This window comes from Pan paniscus, chromosome 4, assembly GCF_029289425.2.
Source record: "Pan paniscus chromosome 4, NHGRI_mPanPan1-v2.0_pri, whole genome shotgun sequence".
Taxonomy (NCBI): Eukaryota; Metazoa; Chordata; class Mammalia; order Primates; family Hominidae; genus Pan; species Pan paniscus.
In genome coordinates, this window is record NC_073253.2 from 137,835,413 (window position 1) to 137,856,268 (window position 20,856).

Genomic DNA, 20,856 nt, shown 5'->3' on the forward strand with positions numbered 1-20,856 from the left:
ATAGAATTACTTTGTTTAGTTGGTTCAGCCAAGATGGAAAATGCAGATCCCTGTATAAGCTGCATACCAGCAACAATGGTGTTTAGCTTATGACTGAGCCAGGAATGGCACACTTTTTAAAAGGTAGATAAGAGGTGAGAGAGGATCATTTCCAGAAAGTGATGGGAGCTGGGGAAGATGCATAGAGGCCCCAGGTTATAGCCTTTTCTTGGTTCAATCTGCTTTTTATGTTTTTATTAGATATGGTTAAGAACTAGGAATTGGTGAGGGGTTGGGGAGGCAACAGAGAGGAATGAAGTGAAGACTGTGGGAGTTAGGGAGGGAATGACCTCAAGACCCAACGTGATGAGAATTCCAAAGGAGGGGGAGGGGGGTCAAAGTCTCCAGGGCTTCCAAGAGCAGAAAAATCTGCTAGACCAGCCTTGGAGGCAGCAGTGGGCGCCCATGGAATCTGTTCCATTACATTCATTTTGCATGATTAGCAGCAAACCAGGCTAAAAGAATTAACAGAGCCTTCAAAACAGATGATTCCTGGGTAACAGGATGTCCTCTTGTCTTGTTTACTCAAGAACAAACTGCGTCTTTGAAAACACTAAAGTCATAACACAAGATCCTCATTGGCTCTCGCCATCTTTGGGAAGAACAGTTGCTTTAAGTCAGTGTTTTTCAAACTGCGGTTGTGACCCATGAATGTTGTCAACCAAGTTAAATGATGTTTGACTAGTGTGTTTTAGTGGAATGTAACTGAAGAATCAAAGTGCCTCTCATCTAGTTTTGTGAAATTTTTGTTTCAGTGGTGTGTATGTATAACAGTATGTATGTGCCAGTTTGTAATGGAAAATTAGTTCTTATGGTGGAGCAAGATCCAAAAAGTAGAAAAATATTGCTTTAGGCAACTTTAGAAGGAAAAGAAAGGATTGACTGTGGTATACCAATATTGTGGTATGTAATTAGCAGAGTGAGCACACTCTCCCCACCTTTTTCCTTAGACGATGCGTGTGCATCTGTGTGTGTGCCTGTGTGCGTGATTCTGCATGATGTGCTAGGCAGCAGCGTACTTCCTCCTAAGAATAAGATGTCATAAGATCCAGAGGTTTATTTAAGGAAACACTGCTTAAAATGATAATTTAGAAAATCTGAGAAGCAAATCTATAGCTCCACACCAGGGCTCTTAAGATGAAGAGATCCACCCTCTTGCCATTGACTTAAAATTGTAAATAAGTCCTTAAATGTTTTTTTTTTTCAGGTCATATCATATCTTTGCCTAAGCACGAGCCAGTCACCTCAACAATAGTAGCATAATTTTACATGGTTTATGTTAAGAAGAAAAAGTTTCACCTGAGTTATTTATGGTGCCTGGCTCCTCAGGAGGTGAATTTCCTGTATATGTATATTACCCTAACAGAAATGTAGAAAATCACCCATACTGCCTTCTGTTTCCAAACACATTGAAAAATGTTTCTACCTTCGCATTCCCTGTTAGCCTTTAAAGTCTGACATCTGGTAACAAGGTAAGTATCGAAAACTAAGCAGCCACACCTCAGGGATGCTGGGGAGGTTCTTTGATAGAAAGATGAGGCAGCAGGATGCTCAGAAACTCAGAGACATTATCACCTATTATTGGAACATTTATTAATATTTGTAAGGTGCAGACTATGATACACAAAAAGACAGTGATGTGAAATAACAGGCATCTTCATCAGAGGTCTGCTTTGCAGCCTGTGAGTTTAGTTGTCAGCAGTACACTCAAGGCTGAGGACTTGGCGACTTGGGTTCCTTTGCCTCTGACACAAAGCAAGGACCTTCAGTAATAGCTGATGCTCCAATCAGTTTTTTGTTCATACACACTGTTGGCCATAGTGAATCTTTCTTATCATGCCTTCCAAGGAAACCAATACCTACCTCCACCACCATCACATTGCAAACGACCAAAAGCACATATGTTCATGATGCTTTGTTCAGAGCTGGCCCGAAAATGAATCCATATGAGAATCACGTGACAGGAGCTGGCTATGAGACTTACTTAAGACAGCAATGGGAATGTCCCCAGGTTAATAAACTAGAGCATGTTCAAAACAGAGCAGGGAACTACCAACCTCTTCCTTCTAAGAAGATCTGACAGGCTCTTTGGCTGATTTGAAAGCAGTCCCCCTGAAGCTGACCTGGTTCTAAAGTTGAAAATGCTAAGTTTACCTTGCCATGTCCTCTGACATTTTGATAGGGGTTTATTTTATGCTGGGGGTTGCTGATTCTTCCAAAATCTGGGTTTCTGGGATTTGCTTTATTCAGCAGGAACCTACAAAGTCTGTGTTTATTCTTGACTGAAAGAATTGAATCCACAGCATCTTTCATCATAAATATAATGCCCTGGGAGAAGATACAGCAGCAAACCAGACAGACAAGGTCCCCAGTATCCAGTACAGTGCCTAGCACATAGTAGGCACCTTAATAGTCATTGAACAGATATATGAATGATATCTGGGCTGAGATGGTCGAGGTCACATTGGTGTTTTTACTACAATGCTTTCCATCTCTGAAATCACAGACTTCCATTTCACAAGTTAGCAATGGTATTTAATTTTCCTTGGCCAATGTTATTCTTGAGTTTGATTCATACAATAAAAAGTATGGACCATTATAATTATCTTAGGTTTCCTCTCTGGGTATCTTTTTCTGGCCAAATCTTCATACTAAAGAGACGTTAAGCCACACTGCATTTTCTCTAACTTGCCTGCAAAGATTTACTAAAATAAAACAGATTGATCTTATCCAAGTAACAAAAACAAAAAAGTTATGAAATTATTTTGCTGCACAAATCTAAAATACTGTTATTAACCATAATGTCAGCTTACTTAGGTCAATTCTTCAATTGCACTGTTGCTTTGAACTTTCACAAATTGTCATTTTCCTTCCCTTCTAAATATGACAGTTCAGTTACTAAGGAATTGTTTTTAGTTAACAATTACTTCAATTTCATATGAAACAGGAGCTAACACTCTCATCAATTTTTATTCACAATTACCATTGCTTAAGAGTTCCTACTTTCAAAAGAAAATTTGTAATAGCACAGTGGAAAACAAAAATCTCATTTTATAGGTAAATGTAAGTATCAGATAAGTGAGTAGCTTATACATTGTATCCTATTACTATCATTTTCAGTGCCTGAATACTAATCAGTTTAACTGCTTTCAAGCTATATATTTTTAAATGCAATTAAAACATACAGTCTCACAGTAAATTTCAATGACTTATTAAAGGCCTTTACATGGCATCAGTATCATATGTTAGAGATGAATGGTGTTTCTAATTTGCTAGCCACCTGGGTCAAGTTTAAGCAGGAAGTGTATTTATACAAGTAATGGTAATACAAACGGTCTCCTGGGGAAAGCTGTTGGTAAGGGTTTAACATTTTTGAAGTATGTTTTTGTATATTTTCGAAATGGGCATTTTATAGGCATTGGGCCAAAGCATCTTAAAATCATGCTCCTTAGTACAGGCATAACTATTGTCAGTGCTGCCTGAATGCTCAGGTAGACTCATGAGGTGTGCATTTTTAAGGGTGAGTTGAGGTCAGGTGAGGTTCGGGGTGTCGAACCACCTTCATTTGAATAACTCTTTAGGACCAGGACCCTGCTCCTTAATGTATGGCGGGTAAGGCAGCAGTATTGTCAGCACCTGCACCTGGGGGCCTGATGGAACTGCAGAAACTCTGCCCCCAACCCACTGAATCAGAATCTCCATTCAAACCAGGTCCCCAGATGATCTGCAAGCACTTCAGTGTTGGAGAAGCACTGGGCTAGAACCTCAAAGCCTCTGCTTACCAGGGGCCAAGCACAATGTGTGGCATTACTTTCTTTTTCCTTCTCCTTCTGAAATCATCCTCTTTTTATGGTATCCCCTCAGCCAGTTTCCCTTTCTTTCTCTGCACTCCCACACTCAGTCCCCAGATCCACATGAATTTCCCAGCTCTGATATCCTTGCTTGTTATCAGGAAACCACTTCTAGTGCTCTCCACCTGAAGTCACCCAGGGCTCTCTGCTGCTGAGTAACCTTGGGAAGGTCAAGGCGTGGTAATGACTCCCAAGGATTTATTCTGCCTTCCTGCGGCTGGACCTCCCTTTCTTCATTTATTCTACATGGAGATGCCATCCTTCTAAGTTACCCACCAAAATCCAATCTCTCTTTTCCATTTTAAATGCCTCTGTTCTGAAGGGGGGATTTCTTTGTCCCTGTTTCTGGTCATGGAATGCTGCCTTCCTAACCTGGCATGAAGCTTCTTTGCTAATATTTGCAGGGCACAGGAAGGACAAAAGGGAGCCATGCCAGATGTTTGGGGGAATCACAGACAGGCTTTACTCAGCAGAGGGAAATAGTGTGCAGTTACTAATGTCCCACTTAGCAGACCTCTTCACACACTTCATTTAGCCCCACTTTTGCATGGAGGGACTCAGCCTGCAAGAGGCAATTGGAGATCCAAACCCAGACCCAGACTGGCCAGCCAGTTGACTCCTAGAAGCAATTTGGTCCCTCTGTTCTAAACTGTGCAGGGGTAAAAGGCTCTGCAAAGAAGTGAACTGGGCATTTAGAAGCAAGTCGCTTACAAATTCAGGCTCTGTGGGCTGGGGGTTAGCGCAGCCAATGGTCAAGGGAACATTTTTGGGTCAACCAGGTGAGGACCCCTCGAAACTTCTCTGGAGTGGTCAACACCCAGAACAGATCTCTTTAATCGGAAGAGACTGGCAGGGGGAGAAACAAGATTGCTTTCTGGCCATAGTGAGTCCGAGGACCGCGTTTGCAGCTTCCATTCTTCTTGAGGCCAACAAACCAATTCTTCTCTGCATGCTTCTTGGATATATAGGTGTTGTAATGGTTCTCCTCCAGCCGTTCCAGGAACAAACATTCCTCATTTGGTGTCTGCTAAAAAGATAAAACCACAAGAGAGTAGGACAATCAGTGAGTAGTTTCACATGGGGGTCCCCATTTACTAGCTGTGTGACATTGGGCAAAATACTAAAGCTCTCCATGCCTCAGTCTCCTTTTCAGGAAAACTGGGGTCATGGTGGAACTTATTTCACAGGGTAGTCATAAGGACTTAGAACAGCACCGGGCACTAAAGAGCTGTCAATATGCATTTGCTATTATTGTAAACTTCCTTTCCATTTAAAATCCATTGTAAAGTAATTAAGATGCTACTGATAAGAGCACTTCTAAGAGTCCTCAGGACTCTAGAATCTCCCACTGGGGACATTCTGCTCGACTGTAAGTACCTTGAGGGCAGGGCTGGATCTTTCATCTCTGTAGTGGCCCGGCACACAGGCCTGACCATGGAAAAACATTCAAAATAGGTAAAAACCAGACTATGATGTAGTGGGTTGTTGTTGTTGTTGTTGTTTTAACTTGAAGACTAGACTTAAAGAATAAACAAAAAGCTGCTAAAATGCCTTTTATCCTGGTGATTTTCACTAACGTCAGGATTTTACCTAAGTATTGTTATGAAGATATGCTTGTGCAAAATTTATCCTAAGCATGAAACATATCGTAGAATGTAAATTTTTTTAAAATGAAAATAGCTTTATTTTTTGCTACTTATAAAAAGAATCTTATAAATAGATGCTACTTGTGGTCAGGCACAGTGGCTCATGCCTGTAATCACAACACTTTGGGAGGCTGAGGCAGGAGGATTGCTTGAGCCCAGGAATTTGAGGCCAATCTGGGCAACATAGCAAGACCCATTCTCTACAATTTTTTTTTTTTTTTAATTAGCTAGGTGCCATGGTGTGTGCCTGTAATCACAACACTTTGGGAGGCTGAGGCAGGAGGATTGCTCGACCCCAGGAGTTTGAGGCTGTAGTGAGCTATGATTGTACCACTGCACTCTAGTCTGGGTGACAGAGCAAGAACCTGTCTCTAAAGAGTAATAAAAATGCTACTTATAAGAAGAATTGTACTTTTAAAAATATACCTTTACTTTGTAAAAAGAAAAAACTATCCCAAAACCCACGACCCAGATATAGGCAACTGTTAATCACTGATAAACATCCTGCCTTACATCTCTTTATGTACATACAGACTAGATAAGGCTATATGGATATAGACTTATGATATCATCAAAATGTCATGTTTTATTTGATGTTTTAAAAGTGAACAACAAACCTATGAAAACATTCAATACTGCTAACGAGAAAAATGCAAATTAAAAATTATTTATCATATGTTAGCTATCCTATGTGCAAAGATAAAAAAAAATTTGCGCAAAGATAAAAAACCATTTGCAAGACTTAGAATGTGGGAACTAGGCACTGCCATGCACAGTTGGCGAGAAAAATTAGTGGAAAGTTTCTGAAGACAATTTAGCAATATGTATCAAAATTTACAAGATGTATTACCTTTGACTCAGCAATTTCACTTCTAGGAATCTACCCCTAGGAGATGGTTGAGTAAGTGTACAACTGTATTTTTCAGGATGGTCTCTGAACCAATGGTTATAAGCGATCAGGAGTAACCTATATGTCCATGGAAAGGTGATTGGTTAAGTGGATAAAAGAATATCCGTACAGTAGAACCCAGTGCAGCTGTACATTTATTAAGTTGAAAATCAGCCACAACATATTAAAGAGTGCAGTTACTTGAAAAAAATCCAGCAACCACTATTTTGCTTACTTGTAGTTAATCTGTTGGTGGAAGGGGAACTGAGTTTTTGAACTTTCTATTCATCAAGATCTTAGAATATATTTATTACATTTGGGTCTAAAACAGGTATATTAAAACACTTATGCTGGAACTGAGACATCTGACTTTGCTTTGCCTTTTTCAAGTCGTGTGACCCCTGCAGTCTCTCTTCACCCACAGTGGTTGGTGATTCCCTGTCTGGCGGTTTCCAATTATATTGTTCATTGTTCTCTATGTGTGAGCATGTTTGTTTCTTTAGATTATAAACCCTAGTGAGGAAGGAGATGGAATCTTGTTGGTCTTCTCTCCATCCCCCAGACACAGAGCCTTGCAAATAATAGGTGCTCACCAGCTAAGTAATGCGTTTAATTTGATTCTTGAGATAATATAAAGCAGTCAGTAAAGTCAGCCTTTCTTAGTAAGGAACTGTGTAACAGGAAGTATCCTGCTTCTTATTCATTCATAATCTAGTGAAATGACAACAGGGTGAGACACTTTAGATCATATTGGAACAAGATGAGATATAAATATAATATTTTATTGGATGACTCTGCTGCCTCTAGAGGAACTTGGTGCAGACATTCGTGTTTGGTGCATGTTGTTGGGGGTAGAAGGAGGTAGACAGCTTGGACCTATGTGGGTTGCCCACTCCCTTGTAGGGAGGACTCATGCCTGACACCTCATAGTGGGCATCAGGCCTGTGTTCTGTGACGAAGGTGAGGATGGCCACATTCCCCACCTGATGTCTCTATTATACTGGAGGAGTTGACACACACAAAATAGCTGAGTCACAGGCTGAGTCAGCAGGCCAGATCAGCGGTGCTCCGTCCCTCCACCAGGATTTGTCAGCACTCATTATGCACTTGGTACAATGCTGAAGACATGTGGGTTAACTATTGATTCATGTCTATTGTTTAAATTGTCTTCTTTTTTATATTTAGCATGTTTCCCCTCCCACCCTAAATTACATAGGTGACATATACTTACTGTAAAAAAAAAAATGGGAAAATACAGGAAGTTATTCACATATTATAAAATCACCCATTCTCCACCCCCAGAGATAACTATATCAGTATTTTGATATATAGCCTTTCAAACTTAAAAAAAATATATATATCCTTTCCTCACACACAAGTTTGAATCAGGATGGATTAGTGCCTAAATTTTGTGAAGAGCATGAAGCAGAGCTTTGAGATATCTTAGAACTTCTCTTTATCAATGGGGAAAATGCAAACATTCTTAGGCGTAATATACTAAGATCATATTTCAGGTGAATTGCAGTGATGGCCACGGCTATGGTGGGAGAAGGGGGTGCTTGGAGCCTATCGGAAATTAGATTCTGGGAGTTCTCCCTCAATATTTTTATATAAGTGAAAGCAGGTTACAATAAACGTCAAAATTTATTTAAAGGGGGAAAAGCCATAAAACTGTGGCATAACCTAAGACACAGTGAGGGTGAGGGCTTCTAAGCTGATGACTTGTCTTACAGCCACCACCGGTCTGTGACGTGCCAGCCACTCTGATGGGCGCGTTCTGTGTGTTGCACCGCTGAACCCACGTACGCTCTGTGTGAGGCGGTTATGATCCATGACTGTCCTCATTTTAGACAAAGCTCAGAGTGGGTAAGTGACTTGCCAGAGTGGCAGAGGCGTGAGATTCAATCATGAGTCTGAGACTAAACGATTGACTGATGGATTGATTTTACTACCAGTTGGAAGAACTACCTTAAAAAGTCCCCTACTGCCAAACCCCTTAAAGCCGTCCCCAGTGATCTGTACTGAGCACACAGCATTTTAGAGGTTACCTATTACGCTGATGATTTAATCTCCTGATCCCTAGTGGGCAGTGAGAGGAAACGAAGCTGTGTTCACATTGGGACCCTTGGCTGAGATGACAACTTCAAGAGAGGGTTTCTGTGCCCCCTGTCACTTGGCAATTCGATGTAAGTTGAAGCTCCAGACTAAAATTCCCCCTACTGACTGTCTTTTTGAAGACGTCTTCATAAAAGGGAGGAAAGGGGTGTGGATTGGGCTAGGAATTACAGCCAAGCCTTAGTTTATCAACTGTTAGGATACAGAGGAGGGAACATTAAAATCTAGAAATAACTTCAAAACCCGCAGTCATTGGTTTAAGCTGTCTCTCCAGTTAACTCCTGTCACAGAGATACCAATAGGGGCAAAATCACATTGCCTCTATTTCTATTCCTTTCCCATAAAGACCTATCTATACATGGTCAAACCTGTATAAAGCACTAGCTATGATAGGGAAAGGGCAGGGAACATGGAGGATTTTAGCTACTGAAGAAACAATTAGACTACGCCTCTCCATGCAGCTCATTCATCCTCACACCCTTTCAGTACCTAACATGGCACTTAGACACAGGAGACATTTGATAAATGTTGAATTAAGTTATTAAGCTTTCTATCCTTTTAGGTGATCCTTTCAGAATAAAAGGGGCTATTTTGAAAGTTTTGTGCATGACATATAAACTACGAAAGCCCAGGCTCTGCCATTTGTGTAAAAAGCAATAAGAGACACACCTATAGCACGTAGTACCTAGGTACTCAAGAAACATTTTTGGGCTGTGTGTGGTGGCCTATAATCCCAGCACTTTGGAAGGCTGAGGCTGCTCAAGCCCAGGAGTTTGAGACCAGCCTCAGCAACATAGTGAGACCTTGTCTCTACAAAAAATAAAAATATTAGCCGTGCATGGTGGTATTCATCTGTGGTCCCAGCTACTCAGGGGGCTGAGGGGGGAGGATTTCTTGAGCCCAGGAGTTCGAGGCTTCAGTGAGTCATGATTGTGCCACTGAACTCTGGCCTGGGCGACAGAGCCAGACCCTGTCTCAAAGTGAAAAAAAGAAAGAAAAACATTTTTGGAATGAATGAATGAATGAATGGAATGGGATTAGATATTCTAAAATGAGTGACTGAAGAGTTACCAAAACATCAATCAATCTTTCCTCTGTGTTTATATGATAATACATTTGAGTGTTTTGAGAGAATACCACAAGAAACTCTTTTATGTTTGTGCCTAAAATAAAGCAGAGTGAGGGTGGGAATCCTTCTGGAAAAAATAACAAACAGAGACTAATTGTTGCTTTATAGTTTGCCTCACTCCATGTAACAAGATTTCTGGAAACCTCAAACCTTGGCCACGTCTGGAAGCATGTCAGCTTCATACTTACTGAGCCGTATAAAAGCCCGTCGGTGTCCATGGCCAAGTACTGGCCAGTCTCGGTACTCTTTATATACACCTCCCCCACGCTTTCCGCACTGAGCTGCAGCTGAACTGGAATAAAAATAACACGAGCAAAAGTAAATAAACACTACGCTTTTGCCGATAGGACCCGGCAGCCAGGACAGTTGGCCATGGAAAATTCTGCTCATTCATTTCACGGAGCCCTCAGGGATGAGCCTCAGATTAATCAAAACACAGAAATACAGTCCCTTTTTCTTTGCCTTCCAAAGAAAGCTGTCCATTGGGAATTACGTCCTTGGGAAAGGAAGGAGAGACAACGGCCGGCTCACCTACCTGTCCACCCTGTTGGTTACAAAATGACCCTGAGTGCACCTTCACGGTGCCTCGCTCCTTTCTTTCTGTCACTTGTAGGAAAATAATCACAGGAGGAAATGGCACTCACTCCCCCGGGCTCCCCCATCCCTGCAATCTTGGGATGCCATAGAGTAGGATCTGGCCAGCCTGCATGTGTTCTGCTTTCATTATCAACCTGCACAGGGGTGCCTTTTAATTGTCTGCGCCTTCTAGTCATGGGAGAGATTCCTGTCCGCAGATCGTTATTTTATAAAATCTGAGATTGCTGTTTTCCCTGAGACAGAAGAGGTTCCCAGGGAGTTAGGACTGGTTGCCACATATGAAACTCGGGGAACTCCCTGACAATGAAGTTTCCGTCAATCCCTCAGCCTCTATGGCAACCCACCTGGGGTAGAGGCAGAGGGGAGATCACCAGCTTCTGATGGGGGGAGAATGAAGCCGTTACCTGGAAATGCAGTGATGAGAACAGTGGTTCTCAACTGGGGGTGATTTTGCTCCAAAGGGGACATTTGGCAATCTCTGAAGACAGTTTCTGTTGTCACAGCTAGGGGGGCGGGTGCTACTGGCATCAAGTGGGTAGAGGCCAGAGATGCTGCTAACATCCTACAATGCACAGGGCAGCCCCCAACAGCAAAGAATTTTCCAGCCCAAAAGTCAGCAGCGTCCAGGTTGAGAAACCTGGAGATGGAGGGAAAGGACTATGAGTTACAGAGTCACACTCTCCTCATTCACACTGATTGACACTCCCAAGGTGCTGGACACTTAATTGGAATCCAATGTCCATTTGATAATTATTAACTTGTTTATTCACCCTAGGGTGCCCTCTTGAGAAAGGTGCTTTGATAATTCACATTTGGGAATTGGAATTAATTCTAGACTCTTCGGGATAATTTATTTGGTCACTAGACCGTCACAACCATCATTACAACTAGGAGTGAAATCTAGACCAGGAACCAGTGGCTGCCCAGTAGTTAGTTCCCTAGGAGGATGAGGGGGCATCTCTGAGGTTCATCTTGGCAGAGGCCGAGGGGCAGGAGAGGCTGGAACACACAGAGCTTTGGTTGGTAGATCTCGACCCCTCATTGCCTTTTCTTTGTGTTCTTTTCTTTTTTTTTTTTTTTCTTTTGAGACGGAGTCTTGTTCTGTTGCCCAGGCTGAAGTGCAGTGGCGCGATCTCGGCTCACTGCAAGCTCTGCCTCCCGGGTTCAAGCAATTCTCCTGCCTCATCCTCCCCAGTAGCTGGGATTACAGGCATGCACCACCATGCCCGGCTAATTTTGGTATTTTTAGTAGAGGTGGGGTTTCACCATGTTGGCCAGGCTGGTCTCGAATTCCTGACCTCATGCTCTGCCTGCCTCAGCCTCCCAAAGTGCTGGGATTACAGGTGTGAGCCACTGTGCCTGGCCTGTTTTCATTTTTAATTTAATTTCTTTGAATAGGAAATATACTTCCATTTTCCCAAACAGCAGAGGAGATAGTGAAAAGCTTCGTTCTGGAGTGCACATCTCCTGGGGGGATGCAGAAACAAGGAAACCCCTCCTAGACACCTTGTGTGTGTATCCTTTCTAGACAGCTTGTGTGCGTATATTGCAAAAGACATACTATCCCATACTAATGGTAATGTACTGAGCACACAGTTCTGTACCTTGCTTTTTTTTTTTTTTTTTTTTTTGCTTAACAACTAATTGTAGATCTTTCTACATCAGTATGGAAAGAGTAAACTTCTTTCTTCTTGCTGATTGAATTGTGTTCCATTATGTAGCTATACCATAATTGTTTAACCATTTCTCTGTTAATATGCCTGTATTTTCTTATTTCTCTTTGCCTTCCTTATCTCCTGGTTCACCCCCAGGATGATTCATAGTTTCATCACCTTTACCTAAGATGAAATTCTCCCTTCCTTGGAAGTCTTTGCTATAGAGACTCAGGACTTCCTCCAGCTTCCAGTGGCAACTGGAGTTTATTTAATTCACAGGAAGGAACTGGAAGCCACTGATGCACTTTCTCACGGGTCCTCCTAGGAATGGTTAGCTCTGAGAGTGTAGCCATGAGGGAACAGGCCTATGGGCCTCCACCGTAAGCTGGGCCCTGCTTTCTTGAGCCTTCAGTCACACCACTTGCTCGCTCTGTCTTTCTGCTCCTATTAAACTTCAAACTTTCCCTGTTTTCCTGGGATCTTTGCACATGCTATAGCCCTCTCTCTGGGACCTTCTTCCTCCAGATATTCACAAGGTCCTTCTCCTCCAGGCCTCAGCCTAAATATCCTAAAAGAGGCCCTCCCCAGTAACCTGTGACACTCTGCGCACGGGGTCCTTTCATCCCCACCCCATTCTCCCTGCCAATGCCACCCTCCCCCACATCCTCCTCCTCCTCTGCCCCTTGTTTCTTTCATGGCACTTAGTACAACATGCAATGATTTTATTATCTAGGGAGCTACTGATCTATTTCTGCCTCCTCAGGAAAGTGTACACTCTGAGAGGAAGGGCAGAGATCTTGTCCTGTTCCCTCTGGGGTCCTCAGCACCTCCTACAGTGCCCTGCACACAGGGGGCAGTCTACATTATTTGGTGAATGAATGGTGTTGGGCTAATATTGGCAGAGATGATTCTCCTGGCCCATCATCAATAAGCTGTGCACTTTGAATTATGTCTCCAATAACTCTCTGAGGGGGGCAGTAAGATGGGACCACGTGGAGAGTTGTAAGGCTCAAGGCTAGGCTCTGAGCTGAGTGACCTTGGCTAGGCTGCATAGCCTCTTAGACACAGTCTCTTTTTCAGTAAAATGAGGGGTATTTGCGCTCAGTCTCCATAAAGTTATTTCTCAGTCTAACAGTCTATGAAGCAAGTAGATACATGGAATGCCAATAGAATATTCTTTGGCAATAAAAAGGAACAGAGTTCTGAGGCATGCCACAACACAGATGAGTCTGGAAACAGTGCTGAGTGGGAAGAAAGCATCACAAAGGACCATGTGTTTTATGTTTCCATTTAAATGAAATGTCCAGAATAGGCAAATCCATAAAGACAGCAAGTAGATTCAGGGTATCCAGGGCCAGGGTGGGTGGAGATGGGGGAATTATGGTTAAAAGGCATGGGGCTTCTTTTGGAAAATATTCTAAAATGGATTGTGGTGTTGGTTGCACAACTCTGTTAAGTTGTAAGAAAATCCATTGCATTGTACAACTTAAATAGGTGAATTGTATGGTATGTGTGTTATCTCAATAAAGCTGTTTTTTTTTTAAATGGTTATCAGACTTTATGGTTTTCAGAGAACCTTCACATATACTTTTGTGTCAATTTCTCAGCATAATCCTATATGTTTAAGAGAGATCAAAGGAAGGGGCTAACTTTTATTGATCACCTACAATGTGCCAGACACCATGCTAGTTTCTATCTTGATATAAACAGTATAAAATTAAAGAGTGTGGGCTCCAGAACACAACTACATGAACTCAAGTTCTGCTTGGCTGCCTATTAGCCGTGTGATCATCGGGCAAAGTATTTGCCTCTGTTTCCTTATCTATAGTGGGAGTTGTTGTAAGGGCTAATGCATGGAAAGTGGCCAGTACTCATATGACTGTTTCCTCTGTGCTTTTGTGACCTTTTCTCCTCGAAGTGTTCCCTGGAGGAAGGTGTTGCTTGCTCTGTCCTTTGGTGAAGAGCTGAAGTTTGGTGAGAGTGTGTTTTATGCAACGTTATACTTCTAAGAAGGGGAAAAATGATGACCAGACCCCAGGTCGAGTACTCCAAGTATCCTACTTTTTCCTGTCTTTCACACAATCTCTTGGGCTCCAATTATGGGAATAGATTGATCCAAATCCAGCGATACTCTCCTGCTTGCACCCTTTTGTGTTCAAGATCACACATGGACAAGATGGTGGGTGGCCATGCAGGACCCCATTTGTAGCCATGGAATGGAGTGAGGTTAGTTGCCTGGGACTCTTTTCAGCCTATCGCCCATATATGTAGATATTTAGTCAAACACATTATAGGTGCGACAGAAACCCCAAAGGGGAGGTCTTTTTAGGTAATCAAGGAAGTTTTTTTTGTTTGTTTGTTTCTTTTTTCTTTCTTTTGAGATGGAGTCTCGCTCTGTTGCCCAGGCTGGAGTGCTGTGGTGTGATCTCAGCTCACTGCAATCTCCACCTCCCAGTTCAAGCGATTCTCCTGTCTCAGCTTCCTGGGTAGCTGGGATTACAGGCACGCACCATCACGCCTGGCTAGTTTTTTTTTTTTTGTTTTGTTTTTTGTATTTTTAGTAGAGACAGGGTTTCACCATGTTGGCCAGGATGGTCTTAAACTCCTGACTTCAGGTGATCCACCCCCCTCGGCCTCCCAAAATGCTGGGATTACAGGCATGAGCCACCGTGCCCAGCCAATCAAGGAAGATTTTTAAAAAGCTTTTCATTTCCTATGCATTTCTGTTTTGCTGCCTTCAATAGCACCCACTTGTCTGGCCATGGGGCTGAATAGGGTTGGCTTTGCCATCTGTGGAGTTCCATCATGGCCATGAAGAGGCCTCATAGAGGTAAACAAGAGCCAGAGGCCTGCTTAGCACATGACTTCAGCCCTCAGCCATGAGTCCCGACACCAGGTTTGTTGTGCCGGTGAGAGTTCGTCTCAAAAGTTTCCTCTGTAAATATTATTTCTCCAGGATGTCCAAGTTTCATAGCTCATTTTCACTAGATTTCTTTCTGGCTAAGTTTCCTAAACATATATCCTTCTGCAAGTAGGGCTGGCAGGAAGGAGCAACACCCAGGCTGAGCGGCTCGTGTAGCTGGCTTGGTGTCCAGCTCTCTAGTGTGACTTCATTCCAGTTTTCCAGACCTACATCCTCTTGCAGCTGCTGCTGAGGACAGGCAAGGAAGGAGAGAGCATGAGAAAGTGGGGCCTTGGGAAGAGAGGGAGGGGCTGGCCACACAGCAGCAGCTTTTTCCTCGGGTAGCAGCTCAGGGTTGGGGGACGGAAAACCATTCAGTCAACACATATTCATCTACTAGGTGCTGGGACTTATGCGCAGTGCCAGCCATGGTCCCTGCACTTGGGGCTTCTGCATGATTAGGGATACAGACAAATGAACCTGGGAGTGATACAGCAACACAATAACAAAAGCTGCAATTGTTTTTGAGCTAAAAGCAAACAAAAGCACAAAATCTGCAACATTCTTTCTCTCTCTGTGGGTGTGTGTGTGTGTGTGTGTGTATGTATGTAGTTTTTTTTTAATCCCCTTTCAAAGAAAGGTAGAATATAACATACAGTGAAAAAAACTAAATTGCAATGGGAGAATATAGTAAATCCTTGATGAAAATCATATTAAAAAACACAATGCATTCAGGAGGCCGAGGCAGGTAGATCATGAGGTCAGAAGATCAAGACCAGCCTGGCCAACAGGGTGAAACCCCGTCTCTACTAAAAATACAAAAAAAAAAAAATTAGCCAGATGTGTTGGTGGGCGCCTGTAATCCCAGCTACTCGGGAGGCTGAGGCGAGAGAATTGCTTGAACCCGGGAGAAGGAGGTTGCAGTGAGCTGAGATCACGCCACTGCACTCCAGCCTGGCGGCAGAGCGAGATTCCGTCTCAAGAAAAGAAAAGAAAAAGAACACAATACGTGTGTAACTCATGAATATATCTATAGTAAAATATAAAACTGTGCACCAGATACTGACCAGATTCATACAAGTAGCTGCTTTGGGAAGGATAAGAGGAACTAAGACTGGGAGAGAAATTGAGGAAATGTGTCCTTCATCCTAACTCTATTTCTTTATAAACAGTTCTGAGGTAAGAACAGCCAGCTGGTGACACTGGAGGACTCTGAGTGATGGGATTCCTAGTGTTTGCTGGTGTTTAGTCTATATCTAGTGCATAGTTTTCTATTTTACTACGTATGCATGAAGTATACATATGGTTTTGTGTATTTTACAAAATTTTCATCAGGGATTTGCTATGATCTCCCCTGATTCTCCTTCATACACTTTAGGATGGTAGCTGATGTGTTAAAGCTCCGTTCATAGTCAATGGGACACTTAGAGCTGGCCAAGACTCCCACTTTTTGTTCCTTGTGACCCCTGAGATGTTTTATGACCCAGCTTAGGTTTGAGTCCATGTTGCATCTAGACCAGAGCATAGGCACTTATAAAAGGTGGATCTTCTTGGGGGCAGACAGGGACCCAGGAGAAATGGGGAGGCAGGACGGGTGGATGAGGCACCTCTAAAGCTCTAACTTCTCTGTCCACTCCCTTTTTCAATACCCCCCGACCAGGTTAGCGCACAGAGCAAATGAGGAGCAAGCACTCTTCTTTATCCCATACAGGGATCTAGGAGTTGCTATCTATGAACAGGAAGGTCAGTGTCTCTCAAGTATCCCAGGGATGAAGGGGCTAGTACTTTTTGAAAAACAAGATACATCCATGATCTGTAGGGTACTTCATTTTCCCCTTCTGAAATGGGGACATTAACAATTAATTTAGCTGAAGAAATGGAAAGCAACTTTTAAAAAGGTACTCTAACGATAGAAATTTCTTGGAGAAATTCAAACTCAGATAAAGCATTGTAAAAATGTACGGGAAGAGGGCTGGAAGTGTTTACTTGGTGGATTTGTGACTGTATGTGCCCGCAATAGAATCCAGAGTCCTGCTCCTTTACTAAGAATGAGTTAAGAAGTGTTGGTTTGAAAACAGCCTATTTGTCAGAACTACATGTCAATGAAACTGAAATGTGCAAACTCACCTTTGTGGGTCATGGTCTTCCTTGTCCCATGCTCATTATTTAAACTGCTTCACGAGTCCCTGCATACCTGGGAAACCTACATAAAGGGGAGCCCAGAGCTTTTGCATGGCTGTGCTAGCCCCCAACTCGCTGTTCACACCTTTTGTCTGAGGAACTAAGTTTGTAGCTTTGGTTTTCTCCTCTGCTCCCCAAAGCCTTCCATTAGGTCTTAGCAGTAGTTTGTTCACAGTAAGAATAGCAATCCCTTACTTTCCAAAGGTAGAAAAAAGGAAAAAGGGTTATGAGCCTGCCAGTGCCAAGAGAAGTCAACTTTGAGGTCTTGCACCCTGTTTCTGAGCCCCAAGCTATCCTAGCATCTTCCTGTCCCATGCCAGGCAAATGTAACAATAAGACCACAACTGGTGCATTCAATGAGGAAAATGCCCGGAGAGAGAGGTTCTGCTTCTGTAGCATGTCTGTCTGTGGCCTCTAAGTCTGCTTTCCGCCTCTGCTCTCCAAAGAGAGGCCAAGAGAGATTATGTGCCTGGTTTATTCTGGGTTGGAGACTTCCCGTCCTTTGCCGTGTTTACCCAAAGTGAGGTCAGCCTCATTCAGAACTTGGTGAGGTTGTTTTATGTCAGTGGCATTTATAATTAAAATGTAGCCACAAGCCGGGATTGGTAAAACATTAGAGAAAGACAGAGAAGGGGAAAAATCGAATTTGGGGGAAAATAATTCCAGTGGTAAAAAATATATATATATGCACATACATATATATAAATATATTTACACATCTATATGTATATACACACACACATATGTAAACATATATGAAAAAAAAACACCTTATCTTAAAAGGTGTCTGCTTCTTTAAGGTCTGAAAAAGTTGCCTGGAAAATTTTGATACAGTCCAGAGACTGAATGACATATATATATATATATATACACATATATATCATATATATATAGTATATATTATGTGTGTGTGTGTGTGTATTTTAAAGTTTATGTATAAAAATCCTCTATGTAATCAGATGAGGGTTGTGGGGAGGAGGGCAAGGAGTCCTTCCCATCACATATGACCGAGGTGAGAGCACCCTGTCGCGGAGTACATTCCTGCCTGGAGACCTTCCCTTCTCTCTGACTTCTGGCAGTGGGGTCCAGCTCTCCCCATCGTGGTCATTTGAAAAACTGTTTTGACTTTGGGTCTATGTTGGTGGGGAATAAAGTGCCTTAACTGCTAGGTGCTGAGTGATCCCAACCAGAGAATAGAAGTCTGGACTCCCCTAAAGCAACAGGGCAGGAGGCACTTCATGAAGAGGAATCTGCCCTTTAGAAAGGGCTGCAAGGTAGGATTGTTTTGACCAGTGAACTCTGCTAGCGCCTTTAGGATGTGGCTTGATTTATAAATATTTGATTGGCACGCACTTTGCTTAAGAACATTTCCATTTGTGCAGTGAGTGGTGCCGGTAATTCTGCTCCCCACGTAGTCTCTTGCGTGCTTGGGGAGCTGAGGAGTTGTGGGCTGTGGCAGGCAGCTGAAGGTTTGGAATGCTTGTGAGGAAATTATTCTCTAATTATTGTTGCAGTCATTAATCCCATTGAGGGATAAGTCATGGTCCCCCTTCACCTGAGAGGAAACTCCCCAGAAAGATCAGAGTCAATCACAGAGCAGACTTGCCCTGCCAGAGGAGTGAGACGGGGCGGGGCTTGCTGCACCTGTGCCTGGGCACATTATGCCTCTGTGTCAGGCCTCAGGGGCTTCAACCCAGATAGTCCCAGAGAAGCTGGGACAAAGAGTCACCCTTAGTTCTGCGAGCAAGCATAGCATTCACTTAATCTAACAGACTTGAAAGGTCAGCTGGTTAGGTGAGGAAGGCTCAGGAATCCCGGAAGAATGATGATCAATACCATTTTTTTTGAGCACTTATGTGCCTAGCAGTGTGCTAAACACTCTTACAAACATTATCACATTAAAACTCCTACGTTCCTATGAGTGGGTGCTGTTGTCATTCTTGTTTTTAAAACAAGGAAACTGAGGCATATTGAGAAGTAACTGTCCCAGGGTGATACAACTGGTGAACAGCAGTGTTGGGACCTGACCTACACCCATCTGATCCATAACACAGATGTGTTTATTGAATCAGTTTGTGGGGCGGAACCACTGTCATGATGTTGGTGTCGGATGGTTGTGGGATACAGAAGGAGTCTTAGTCCTGGAAGCAGAAGACGTGGTTGGTGCCAAGCCCTCCCAGTTAGGAGCTGGTCACGCCTGTCAACTGCAGTGTTCTTAGAGTGCTAATAATTAGTAACTTCTCAAGGTTGTGGTTAGGTAGAAGTGAAGGAGTTCAGCATAATGCCCAGCACATATCAGGGCTCATAGATGTTTATTGAATATATTGTTGACTTTGAATTTAGCTGCCACCAATACAATTCAGTCACTTATCAAATTAATGTTTACTGGGCATTTTACCAAGTGGCAGGCAGTGTGCTAGACACAAAATTTGTAGTGTTGAGCAATAAGAGACAAAGTCCTTGTCCTCTAGGAGTCCAGTAGGAGGGAAAACCATTAAATAATCGCACAAATATATGGAGAATTATAACCCTGAGGACAGCTGCATGGTACGTGAGACACTCCTCAATGCTTGTGTCCAAAATGGAACTGGCCATCTTCCCCTGGACCTGATCCTCTTCCAGGACCTCCCCCTCTCATGGTGACACCACTTATGTGTCCCCCTGAGCTGAAGCTTAGGGGACAACATGAACCTTCTCACAAACTGTGCCCATCAGCCCTGGAATCTATGCAGCACTCCCTGGCTGATTCTGCCTGGCCTTCCTAGCATGGCAGCGTAACCAATGTTCACAGTCCATATTGGTAATTGCCTGCAGCAGCGATCTAAGGAATGGAAATGGGACAAACCAAAACCACCTTCTCTGCGGGCTAGAAGTCCACCAGTAGAGACATTTTACTCAGGTCTCTATTAGAACAGCCCACACACAAGCATCTGCCCTAGGGTTATACCACTATAAGAAAGGTTAGGTACTTGGAAACTCATTCTCCTAGAGGTAGGAAGAAGATACATTTGCCCAGGAATGATCAATGACTTGGGGACAAAGAGAAGCCGTGAAAGGAGTTATTTCTGCCTTGTAGAGCTCAAAGGCATACGGTTCTATCTTGTGTGATTTGTTTAAATTTTTCGATTGGCTTTTAGAAACGCTCTTTCTGAAGGAAGTCTTAACGTGTGACTCTGTCACCTCAGTCTCTAATTATGCTCAAACTAGTGATCAAGGAATCAAAAATATCTCCTTGCCAGGCCGTGTGGATCACATTTAGTCAGGGAGCATCCGTCTCATGCCTGGCCGAGGCAATTCTGTTTCTGAATAACCCTTGAAACTCAGAAGGGCTCTGGCAGTACCACCACTGGGCAGAAGAGGGCAACAGAACCACATTCAGGGAGTACATCCGTGCCCAGGACTCCTCTCACCTGCAGAACCCTAGTAAATAGAAGCTTCGCCCTTGTGAGGCACACTGGGCAATGCTGCCATTCCCATTCCACAGGTGAGGAAACTGAGTCTCAGCGAGACTAAATGATTTTCCTGAAAATTATCTGGGAACACTAGAGACACTTCAATTTCTAGTCAGGAAAGGACTGGAAGTGTCCCAGGGCTGGGGGGCTTAAAGCTTCTTTTGCAGAGTTTGCAAACAGAAAGAATGCATAATGGCAAGAACGTTAATTGTCCAGGGCTGCTCCAGGTAGAAAGGGGCAGAGTAGGCTTGAACTCGAGCCTGCTGACTCTTCAGTGGAATATCCAGTTCTAGTACTGACAGGTACAGGGATGGGCTTCTGGCCACCCACCCCACTTACTCTGATCTCTGTCCTCTTGGTCCTTGTTCTTAGTTCCAGAGTAAGCAAATAATAGGCCCAC

The 20,856-nt window shown here is 43.2% G+C and overlaps 1 protein-coding gene and 1 long non-coding RNA gene across 2 annotated transcripts in view; one reads left to right on the forward strand and one right to left on the reverse strand.

Annotated features, from left to right (window-relative positions):
- The window catches only part of LOC117980394 (uncharacterized), a 427,289-nt gene that overhangs the window by 265,493 nt on the left and 140,940 nt on the right, over positions 1–20,856 (forward strand). The window lies entirely within an intron of this gene.
- The window catches only part of FGF1 (fibroblast growth factor 1), a 92,798-nt gene continuing 73,549 nt past the window's right edge, over positions 1,608–20,856 (reverse strand). Inside the window, 2 exon segments of the mRNA XM_003829101.6 lie at positions 1,608–4,917; positions 9,858–9,961. Coding sequence (XP_003829149.4) covers positions 4,723–4,917; positions 9,858–9,961 — 299 coding nt within the window. The 3' untranslated portion in view covers positions 1,608–4,722.